The following is a 12670-nucleotide window of genomic DNA, read 5'->3' as shown; positions in this document are numbered from 1 at the left end:
AAAGCGATTTATATGCCTGGTGATATCTGCGCACAGATAAGTGCCAAACACGAAATGGTTCGAGGTTCGAGGAATTTCACAGGGGGGTAAATCAGCATAGCACACAAAACAGGAGTTGTTGTCTCTATAAATACCCATCCATATGCAAGAAAGCGACACGAAGCGACGACAATCGATAAAACAATGCATAAACTATAAGTCCTTCGTACCGGAGACTTCCAAATCGGCAGCCATTCTACCGTATGGCCATAAATGCCATTGGCATTACGTTGACAGCTCCGGAAAGTCCGGGAGTGTTGAGAGCGAGTCGTAAATAGTTAATAAATATAGCGTCGACAGCCTTACAAAACCAGGATGCATCTCGTTATAATGGCCGATTCGTCCTACTTGCTAGTAATTCACGAAATAGAGAGATATTATATGGAAATTCATCCAATTTTTTAATGAAATTTATGGACTTATCTCTTCACAGGATCGCAACGGACCCATCTCGCCCAGTTCGCCGGTGAAGACGCCCACATCGACCTCATCGAAACCGGACAAGTCGGGCACGTCCCGCCCACCGAGTACCACGCCCTCGAACAAATCAGCCCCCAAGTCGCGCAGCGCCTCCAAGAATCGCCTGCTCCTCAAGACACCAGAACCCGAGCCAGCCAAGAAAGGTGAGTTTTGGTTGATGTTCTATCTATAAGTAAAAAGCTATTAAGGATTAAGTTATAGGAACTGTGAATTTAAGAATTTTATACACTCAGGGAAAAAATTGTTCTGATTGTGTCTGAAAACGTGTCTGTTTGAGTCTCAAAAATAGCTTTATACCGTTTGGTATCATTATAAGAATTTATGGTATTATTTTAAGAACGGATTTTTAAGACCGCTGTTCTTACTCTAAGAACAAAACGTACTTAAATTTAAATTTATTTTTAGTACATAAATAAATTTCTTTGAATGCTCCTGTAAGCATTCTGCCATGGAAGGAAATAATAAGGCCATAGCCCAGGGGCCAAGGTGCTGGATTCTGGTATTATTTTGTGTTTGGGGGTACGAGGTTCAATTCCCGCTCACAACGCCACTTTTTTTTTTTTTTATTAATTAGTAAATTAACAACTTAACTTTTTAAATACATTTTTGTTCTTAAAGTTATTAAGGAAATATTAATTGAAATACATTTGAAAAACTTTTTACTTACTTTGACTTGTCCGGTTTTTGAACCGGGGTCCTCTCGCATCAGATGCAGACGCCTTACCAACTGGGCCATCGCACCGTGCTTCGCGCGCGTGCATAAGCTCAACTTAAATCTAAATTTACTGGTCTTAAATCAATACTTTTTGGTATCAATATAAGAATATGGTCTTAAAAAAATAAAAGAACAAAACGGTAGTAATGTAAGAAATTCGGTCTTAGATTTTTTCGGTCTTTTTTTTCTGGGTGTAAAACTAATGGGGTAATCTTTTCTAATCCCAACAAAACGAGTTCAACTTATAGAGGGATTTAACTTACACATATGATGGATCTTATATCAAATTTAATTAAATTAAATTTTTTAAAAATGTGTAGTTTACTTTTTATTATACCTAGGTATTTTATAAATGATATAGTTTCTTGCTCAATCTATACAATATCTTTTATTGTCATTTCGTTTCTAAAACCTACACTCAAAATAAATTTAACCCTAAATTTTAGAAAATCGCCCTAAATATTTCTTTTTTCTAAATACAAGAAAGTTATTTCTAAATCTAAGGAAATTTTTCTTAAGTCAAGAAAGTTTTTCTCAAATCTAGGAAGTTTTTCTTAAATGTAGAAAATGGTTACCATGAACTAAAATCACCCTAAAATCTAGAAAAAATGCCCTTAAAATTAGAAATTATTTTCTGAAAAATAGAAAGGCAAACGAAAATAACAAAATATTTTGGCAACACCTTTTCTAAAAATTAGTGCCCTAACCCTAAAATGAAACCAACCCTAAATAATAGAAACATTTTCTAAAAAGTAGAAATTTTTTCTAAAAAATAGAAATATTTGTTTTCACATGCTCTGGCACACCAAAATGTTCAATGCCAGAACTTGTCAGCTGCCGGCCGGCTGTACCCGTGGCGCAGACGGTTAAAGCACTTGGTTAACAATCGAATCGACGCGGGTTCTAGTCCCAGAGCAAAATTTTTTAACCTTTTTTTTATTCTTTTTTTTTTAATGTTATTTTATTTTTCTTTTTATTTATTTTTTTACTTTTTTTTTATTCCTTTTTTTATTGATGGCAAGCGGTAAACTGAAAATAATTAGGTTTATATTCAGCTATTTACTATAAACTACACATAATATAAATTGCGTTAGCATAAATATATACATATGTATATACGTATGTAAATAAGTAAAACGCGAATGGTCAAAATTATGCAATTAGTATTCAAATGTGTTGTCCGCTTCACCCTTTACATACAATGCTCGGTTTGCCACAACTTATTTATGTGCTACAATGGCCCAGTATGTAGGCCGTTCGCTCCTCGCGCGGGAGACCCGGGTTCGATTCTCACGACGGACAAGTAAAAATTGTACGTTTTTTTCATGAAGATAAAATATTAACTAATCATAATTTATACATTCCCCCGCAGTCCCGTAGTCCACATTTACAACCACATTTGGCTTTGGTTACATAAGAAATCCAAGTGCAAATACATAATAATAAATACATAACCTTTAAGATTCACAATATACAAGACACACAACGCTTGCATATGTACATAGGGAGGAGTACATAATATAAACGTATATACAAAAAAAAATCATGATTGAACATGTTTTTTTGTTTTGTTTTTAATTTCTATTTTTTAGGAAAATTTCCTACTTTTTAGAAATTTTTGCCCTTAAATTTAGTAAAATTACCCTAAAATTTAGAAATATGACGTCAAAAAAAAATCAAAAATATAGAAAAATGTGACCCTAAAATTTAGGGCTAGCTTGTCTTGAAGACAAAAGTAGGGCGATTTCCTTGACTTTAGGGTTAATTTTATTTTGAGTGTATATGGTTTTGTAAGGTTATAATTAAAATAGTTACACTACTTGCAATAATAATTGAAATGATTAAATCTTGAAAACCCAAAAACGCACAGATATTATTTGATTTTATATAATATGAACATAATAACTAACAACTAATATTTTCTTTTCTCTTGATACCATCAGTTCCAATGAACAAGGTACAAGTCGGACATGCGCCTTCGCCAAATTTGAAGGCGGTACGCTCCAAAATCGGATCCCTGGACAATGCTACCTACAAGCCGGGCGGTGGCCATGTGAAGATCGAGTCCAAGAAGATTGACATCAAGGCGGCACCGCGTATCGAGGCCAAGAACGACAAGTACATGCCAAAGGGCGGCGAAAAGAAGGTATGTTCGGGATAGTCCACCCTATAAGATAAAGATTAAATCCATAGGAAGGACCGGTGTATCCATTCAAAGCAGTACATGACTCTCTCATGAATCTTTGTAAATTTCTCTCATCTACAAATGGCTTTTAAAAGTACAGAGAAAATTATGTTTCTCTAAACCAAAAAGAAACGTAAAGTATATAGTCGCGTAAAAGTAAAGTAAAGCAATTTCACGGTCGATTTGCGATTTGAGATTTATGCCCATTATAGTTGGGCAATCGGCAGCACGGTATATCTTGTATCTTGTATCTCGTATTCGTATCTTGTTGTAGGAAATGCAATTACCAATTCGCAGCGACACTTAGCAGCATAATTCCGTTGCCTTATGTAGCGTATTATTCCAAACCCATCCGTATTCGTATCCGTAGTTATTGGGTGCGACTCTGACATTGACGCGGATATCGAACATCCGATCGATACTTTGACTTTGGCTTATAATCGTTTAACTACCTTGTATCTATTTACAACTTACGACCAACGAATCCGCACAAACTCGCACAAAAATCACTGCAAATTCGTAGATAGTTACAACAAAGTTGCAGTGGAATGCCAAGTCGAAAATCGGTTCGCTGGAGAATGCCGCCCACAAGCCGGGAGGCGGGGACAAGAAGATCGAGACCCTGAAGATGGACTTCAAGGACAAGGCCAAGCCGAAGGTGGGCTCCACGGCCAATGTGAAACATCAGCCGGGTGGCGGTGATATCAAGGTATGTAGTTCCTCTCTTCGTGACCTCTAATACCCCGAAATCCCTTGGAAAACCGATTTCATGTTTGAGTTTGACCCAGAGACGAGAACGAGTTCATATACATTTATATTGATTTTTGTAGCGGTTAAGTATATCATTTCCGATTGCTGTTGGCTTTTGTTGGTTTTTGGATGCTCCACTTAAGTTACCAACTGGCATGGGCATGGGCATCTCTATCCTATCTATCTATCTGTTTCTCTCAGTGCATGAGCTGCAATGTTCTCTTAGTTTTTTTTTTTAACAGCATGCTGCCACGTTTCAAAGGCTATAAAAATAATAAAAAAAAATAGAACAACAAACTAACACCCAGAACACACCCATATACCAAACAAACCACTTGAACCAATTTCCAGAACTACGATAGAAAGATGAACATCATCTATGGCGAGGGCTCCAAAATAGTCAATAACAAGCGCCTGGATCAGAATTTGTATAATGAGGAGGAGTAGTTGCTTAGTTTTTGGGTAGGTACATAGGTCAAATGTACATAAATGTTCCCGAAAAATTGGTGATAACACTTGACTAGTTTAATTTTGGGGTCAGCATTGTAAATATTCAGTCTATGAGGAATACAATCCGTTTAGTTCCTAACCACATACCGAAAACCACTCTGAATCTGAAGAATAACTTATTGTTTCTCCACCCTTATTTTAACGAAACCGAAAACTTGTTTAAACAATATATTTTGGAAACTGTATTTTGTTTTTAATCAAACCATTAAAACAACGAATTCGAAGGATAACAACCCCAAGGATGTAAGTAGTCGTGATAACTCTTTTTCTCAGTGTATTATGTGTGCTTTTGTATGAAACTTTAGATGCATCATGTTTTTCCTATTTTTTGGTATTTTTGCGTCACCTAAGCGTCTCTTTTTGAGATCCCCCAAGTCACCCACACCCTGTAGCCTGTATTTTTTGTACCTACATTTAAATTTTATACCCCTAATGTAATCCATTTGTTATCCGTTCTGTGCTCTGCTGTTTCTGTGTGTGAAAATTCCAAAATTTCAGTTGTGTCCTCGATTGGCCGAATTGTCGTGTGTCCATAATAATAATAATAATCCTAAAACCCGCAAAAAATATCGAAAACCTAATCGAAATTCCCCATTTGACGAAATCGAATCTGAACTATGATCTTTGCTAATTGTTTTTCTGTGCGTTGCCGGTGCCGGTGCTACTTTTCAGATCCAAACGCAAAAACTAGAAATTAAGGCACAAAGCAAAGTTGGCTCTTTGGATAATGTAAAGCACAAGCCCGGTGGCGGTGAGAAGAAGATTTTCGATGATAAGGATTATTTGAAAAATGTTGAACACTCTGTTGCACTGACAACACCACCAACACAGGTAAACTACGTGTACATAAGCTCAAAGTAGTTACGTATTGAAACTAGATTTTTAACCTTAACCCAGATTTAATATTAGAATTTTTAATTTCATTACGAAAGCAACTAAAAGTAATCAGTAATCAAGTATACATATATATTATCGAATATCCCATTTTGTGTTTACGTCGAGAAATTCATTTTTATGTAATCTGTAATTGTAATTAATTGCGTTGCATTTGTTTTGGAACACTTTATGGTTTACAATCAGCAACTAACCGAGCACCACACCACCCAAAAGAGGCCCACACAACACCCAACCACCCACAGACACCCCCCACCCTCAACCGCTTTCAGAGAACTCCCACCAAAAGATAAATCCGTTCATGGGGAATTGTATTTACTAAGAACTAACATTTGGACATATTTTGGCACTCTTAGGTATCGAATTGTATTTAAAGGCGGGCATTAAATATTATTTATGGGGAGAAGTCAAAGAAATCTCTAGAGATTTGAAATCATATAATATTAGTGCCTAAAAGTATGCACCTTAAAGTGTAGCTTACTTTTAAAACCATTATAGGTGATTTCAAACCTCTAGTTATATTTCTAGCACTCCCATTTTTTTGTCTTCAGTTTTAGATGATTTATTGTATTACCCATTTCAGTTCTTCAGTTAAATTGCTTTTACTTTACATTTAAAAATGAATTTCTTTCAAACTCAAACTGAGATTCATTGGCAACAGCGCTTTCCATCCATGTGTTCCCGAAGTGTTTGAACATTTTACACGCAATTCTCCTAACTATTATCTTCTCTCTCTTTCTCTGTTCCCCCTCGCTCGCTCTCTCTGCCACCCCCGCCGGCTAACTGTAGTTTGCGGCACAAGGGCGCTTGATTGCCACGATCCATCTAGAATTCGGTCTCTGTAACTCAGACTGTGTGTGTAACAATGTATTTGAGTCGCTTTTTAAATGAACTCCCTTAGCTTTAACAAAGACATCCATCAACTACTGTACTGTACCTTAAAGCCAAACGATTTACATTAACTGATGCAGGACTAAACAGAAAGAAACTAAAATGATAACTGAAACTAAAACTAGAAAAGCTCAAACCGAAAATCTCGAATGAGTTTGCAAGAGTTTCTATTTTAAATTGTAATCAAAATATACATAAATGTATACATAATAAAGCTGACTTGCCCCTGAGCAAATATTCCCAATGACCTTGGGATTCTGCTCAAGGGCAAGGTCAGCACAATGTTTGTTAACTCCTTTAGTATGTAGCGAATATCCTTTAACAAAGTATTATTTATGGCAAACGGTCAGCAACCCTACACTAATTAGGATAGTACAAATTTTGAACAATATAACTGATCCGCAATTGCTCAAAGACCCCAGAAAAACAACCCCAAACCCCAGACTCCGACCCTCAAGGACGGTTTAGCGAAAGGCTGCCCAGCATTTAAAACATAAATCATCATCTAACAACAGTGCTTTGCTCGCTCACACTAAAACAAGATACCACTCAATACATTGACCTCTCTTCTTAACTCACATCATTTTAAAAATTACCATTAATTATGAATTATTAAGTGTTCTTCATTTCTGTGCTTAATCTTTCTATTTCGTTTATTTTAGGAATATATATACAATTTTTATTAGGCTAGTCATACGAAACTAAGTGCATTAAATTCAAAATTCGTACACACGTTACGTCCATTAGAGTTATTTATCGCCTATTACTATATAATGTAGTAGACAGCACCACGAAAGTGAAGGATTGGCATACACACTCGGATGCTGTTACTAAAATTAATATAAGATGTAGCCGGCAGCAACGGTCTGGAGCCTCGGGTTGCCTCTTGGTTCTAGACCTACGCTCACTAAGTTATGGGAAACCTAGTGTATAGAAAGATTCGGTTTCGTGCACTTCTAGCATTGCTCTGTGCTAAGCTCGTCGGATTGTCGTGGGTCTTCCTCGTCTTTTCTATAACGCGTGCTGTACTACGTGAAAAAGTTTTAAGTGCACTAAACGGTATCTACAAGGCTCAACAAAAATGAATGGGTGTTTACGGACTAGGGGTACACGGACGGACATTGTAGGCAAACGCAGATCAAGAAATACTGGAAGTTAGGGTGGCTTGATGTTATTCGCCCCCTTTCTGTACCCTCCCTACCATGATAACGCGTGAGATATTGTTGACGGTTATCCCTTATTCAATGTTTATTGGTTCATTACATTTTCAATTCATATAGCTCCAGCATTGTGTGTTCAATCACGAACCTAGATTTACAAAACTATTCAAACATAGTTGAAATATTTACCAAAATTAACAAAAGATCATTAAATTCAATCATAATTTCAATACAACTTCAATTCTCTCTTTTCGATATCAAACTCAATTCCGAATTACAGATAATTGCTACACTGACTTCATAACCTTCCGTCTAATATGCACACACAATAATAATACCATTCAAATATATCGGTAAAAGTCAGGAAATCAATATAGTGGTTTATAGATCTCACTTACGCAAAACTCCGGCGATGCAGGTTCGTTGGGCCCATCGAAGACGCTGTGCTAGGGTGCTTTTAGACAAATTTACATATTAATTTCTGACGAGATTAATTGCGTGGCTTACACGGGTGGTCATTGTCAGAAAACTAATAAGAATTTCTACTGAACCAATACAATGGTACGCTACGTAAGCAAGTACCGTAAATTTACTCTACAAAAAAAAACGTGAAGCTTGACTTTAAAATAGGCAAAGTGATTCTCATCCTCGATTCACTACTGCTTCTCCTGTGCGGTTCCTGATCAGCTCACTACACACGAAGGGATCTGCGTCTTCGCATGTCAGACAACAGGTCTATTCCTCTGGGTTGTCCTTCCTTTAAATCATCAGCCTTTTGCGAGGCTTATTCCATCGGCAAGCCGCACGTGGCCAGTACGGGTGAAGTGCCGAGTTGCTGCGCTACGACTCGCCTTCCAAAATATCGGCTCTATGGGCTAGCCAGAGCTGGGCGCTTCGTTGCCGCGCGTGGCGCGTGTTGGTGGGGCGATGTAGGCGCGTAGCAGGTGTCACATCCGGTAGTCGTTCACTTCCTCATCCGATCACCTTCCCGAAGATCGCTCGATGGTCAAACCAGAGCTGCGTGCTTACATGCCGCGCGTGGCGCGGGTTGGTGAGGTGATCATCAATGGTCGGAGTGATGTTAAGTCCTGGTACAATAACCTTCCACGTTGTCGCTCTATGGCTTCGCCAGAGCTGGGTAGGTGGATGCCGCGCGTGGCGCGTGCTGGTGAGGTTATGCACTTCTTTAAGTCGTCATTCAGGTGGTTGATCTTAGAGATGATTCTAGGCCGCACGTGGCATGCGGTTGGTGAGGAGCCGAGCTACAGATTTGCGTAGTTGGTGGGCAAACTGCAACCTCGGTCACCTTCCAGAATACGGGCGCCTTTTGCGGACCAAAGCTGCGCTCCGCGAGGCACGTGTCCGCAGGTGGCAACTCCGCCGTTGCAAGTTGGCTCCAAAATCTCTCAGAAAATCTCGTCTTGGCCGATGAAATTACAAACGGCGTGATTACGCCGAGCTGGCGCTGATGTAGCCGGCCGGCTTCGACGGAATCTTCTCTCTTTTCCTATTAAAAAAAAAATACACTGTTCTATTTACACTGCCTACACGGTTACGCTGGGTGCTAATATTTACCAGTAGTTGGGTATTAAAACAATAATAATCCTCTTACAATCGTTGACTTTGTTAGATTGATTCACAAGTTCACAAATCTCAGACACGTGGTTTGTACTTTTCAGCACTTACTCTTGATCTTACGACAGTCGCATGTCTGTACTCATTCAGAGTTTGAAAAGAAGTGAACGAGATTTTCGTCGCGTGAAGCTGGCTGTACGCGGCGGCGTTGCCAAACTTCACGTAACGGGATCGTTCCAGATTCAGTTTGCGTTTCTGCCTTCACACGTTTTTCTTCGGTGCGCACGATAGAGAGAGCGCTATGCCGGTACGCTAGTTGTGCGAGCGGTTCAGCTAGACGATGCTCGATGCTCTTCAGCTATACCCTGCGCTTAGCTTTTGGGCATCTACGAATTTACATGAATAAAGACTTTTCTCTATCTCTGAAAACAAATTTATAACTTCATTTTTCGACTGGCCCCCACACCACAGTTAACTCAGCAAGAGATTGAACTCGCCGAGGGGTTAACTGAAAGAAAAACAAGGGTCAGTAAACACCATATTATCTACAATTCAGGTTCTAATGTCTTTCAAATGGTATACGCCTAAGGACTTATTTGATTCATTTGCTAACTCGTAATATGTTGGGCTGATCTTCTTTGTTACCGTTGCTTTGATAAAAACAGGCGCGAGTTTGCTATTAAACTTTTTCCCCGCATTACTTTGAGCGAAACTGCGTGCGAATACGGTGTCTCCGACCTTCAGGTGAACGGTTCGGCTGCGCAAGTTATATACCCTAGCATTTGCGGCGTGTGATTCTGCAATCTTCTTTTTAGCCTCCTGACGCACTATTTGCAACATGTCAGCTGTTTTTAGCGGTACATCGTCGGTTAACAAATTCAAATTTCTGAGCAACTCATAATCCTGTCCGTTGGCTATCATGTTCTGACCAAAACAAAGAAAATACGGAGAAAATCCTGTACTTCGGTGTATGCTAGATCTCAAGGATGCGCTTATCGCGTCTATGTTTGTATCCCAATTCGTATGGTCAGTACCGATATAAGCTCTAATTGCAGCTAGTATCGATCTATTCACTCGCTCACTTGCGTTAGCTTGTGGTGAATAAATCGCTGTGCAAATATGCTTGACTCCAAATTTCGTTAGAAAAGCTCTAAAATACCCTGATTTGAATTGCGACCCGTTGTCCGTCAGTATGGACTCTGGTGTGCCGAAGGTATAAAAAACGTGCTTTTCAAGAAAATCACAAATCCTTTCGGAAGTAAATTTCCGCAACGGCTGTAAGAAGTGAAACTTTGAACAATGGTCTACAATTATCAAAAGTCCTATATTTCCTTTCTTGGACCGTGGATATGGGCCAAGAAGATCCATATAAAGCCTCTGAAATGGACGATCCGAATTTGTGGGTCTCCCCATGGGTGGTCTAAGAACTTTGTTAGGGCTCTTTGTTGACTTGCAAATAAAACAATCTGAGACAAAGCTGCGAATTTGGGTAACCATTCCTGGCCAGAATAAATGACGTCTGAGCTTCTCGATCATTTTGTTCATGCCAATATGTGCGGCATCGGGTGAATTGTGCGCGCGTGTTAAAACTTGGTCGACAAGGTTGATTGGAACCCAAAGTTTCCATGACTCCTCGTCTAGCAACACATCTCCCTTCGCTGGTTCTGTTCTCTTATACACAAAATTATCCACGACCCTGAGATCCGGAAGCTTTGACTGGTTGTCAAGAATCTGTTTTCTCAGTTCGAGATAGTGCTCTGAATTAAACTCTTTTGATGTTAAATCAATAATGGGTCCTCCATCAGCTATGTCAGATACTACTTCTTCGCGACGCGAAAGTGCATCGGCAACAACATTTTCTGATCCACGGCGATGTTTGATCGTGAATGAAAAACCTTGCAGACGAATGGACCATCTGGCTAGACGGCCGGATAAGTCCTTTTGTCGCATTAGCCATTGTAGTGAAGCATGATCTGTTATAACACAAAAATCTTGCCCCTCAACGTAGGCTCTGAACTTATTGATGCCTTTGATGACTGCTAAGCACTCTAGTTCGGTGACTGAATAATTTCGCTGTGCCTTCGACAGCTTCTCAGACATGTACGCTATAGGTAATTCGACTCCATCTTCATTCTCTTGCGCTAGAACACAACCAAGCCCATACAGGCTTGCATCGCAAAGCAGTATAAACTGTTTCTTGAAATTCGGCGTCCTCAAGACTGGAGATGAGATGAGTTTGGACTTAAGCTGGGTAAATGCTTCCTCTGCTTCTTCTGTCCAAGTAAGAACTTTGTTTTTCTTGAGCAGGTCGGTTAGTGGAACGGCGATTGCGGCATAGTTATCCACAAAACGTCTGTACCATCCCGCTAGACCAAGAAATCTACGCAACTGTTTGACGGTGGTGGGTGCAGGAAACTTTTCGATCGCGCTTACTTTCTCTGGATCGACTTTTAACTCACCATGACCAATGACAAAACCTAGGTATCTAATTTCAGTCATGCAGAACTTTGATTTGGCTATGTTGATCGTCAGGTTTGCATCACGAAGATAACCTGCGATCTCTTCTAAGAGCTTCATATGCGACTCGAAATCGTCAGACAGAACCAGGAGGTCGTCTAAATAAACAAAGACTCTCGTACGCAATTTTGCCGGAATAACCAAATCCATTAATCTACACAAAGTTTGGGCAGCATTACATAAACCAAAGGGCATCACCTTATATTGGTATAGGGGTCTGTTCGGTATTGTAAATGCTGTATACTGTCTGGACTTCTCCTCGAGCGGTATCTGCCAGAAAGCGTGCTTCATATCAAGACCTGTAATGTAGCGTGCGGGAGGTAAACGGCTGAGTATCCCGTCTATGTGCGGTAGTGGATAAGCGTCCTTTACAGTTAACTTATTTACTTCCCTGGAATCAAGACACAAACGAACTTTCGGTCCTTTCCTCACGAGAACACAGTTGCTGCTCCACGGGCTTTTGGATTCTTCAATAACGCCTAACGCTAACATATTCTCCAACTCGGAAAACATAAAGTTTTCTTTTGCCGGCGATATTGGCCAATGACGCTGCTTAACTGGTTTGGCGTCTGCTACATCAATACAATGTTCCATCAAATGTGTTCGACCTAGACCGTTCTTTTCGTAAGATGGTAATTTAGCTATAACTGAGTCTAGTCTTTCTTTTTGCTGCGGTGACAGCTCGTGAACTTTGGGCATCTCAACGGCTTCGTCCTCTCGACCTACGTCTAACTCCGCCACTGAGACTTTGTTATCCATAATCTTACTGAGTAAACCAAAATCACGCCAGAAATCTATTCCAAGATAAACATCTTGCTTAAGATCTGGAATTACAAAAAACTTTACCGGCTTGGTAAATTCACGATAGGTAACTTCAAATTCAAGTCTTCCGACGACTGAACATTCGGCGTTGTTTGCTGTGCGAATTCTGCCAGAACACTTGCGCATTTTCGG

At 39.6% G+C, this 12670-nt stretch overlaps 1 protein-coding gene across 13 annotated transcripts in view; it reads left to right on the top strand.

The window, feature by feature from the left end:
- Positions 1-12670, top strand: part of tau (microtubule-associated protein tau) — a 32248-nt gene that overhangs the window by 12470 nt on the left and 7108 nt on the right. For 3 of the 13 annotated variants that reach the window (XM_070217780.1, XM_070217787.1, XM_070217783.1), the window contains exons 3-7: positions 473-662; positions 3178-3380; positions 3943-4128; positions 4905-4922; positions 5352-5510. In XM_070217780.1, the coding sequence (XP_070073881.1) occupies positions 473-662; positions 3178-3380; positions 3943-4128; positions 4905-4922; positions 5352-5510 (756 nt within the window). The other 10 variants (XM_070217781.1, XM_017153788.3, XM_017153813.3 and 7 more) reach the window with 7 other exon arrangements.

The sequence above is a fragment of the Drosophila takahashii genome, chromosome 3R (assembly GCF_030179915.1).
Source record: "Drosophila takahashii strain IR98-3 E-12201 chromosome 3R, DtakHiC1v2, whole genome shotgun sequence".
Lineage (NCBI taxonomy): Eukaryota > Metazoa > Arthropoda > Insecta > Diptera > Drosophilidae > Drosophila > Drosophila takahashii.
Note: the sequence above shows the minus strand (reverse complement) of the source record. Positions and strands in the feature narration are given on the sequence as shown.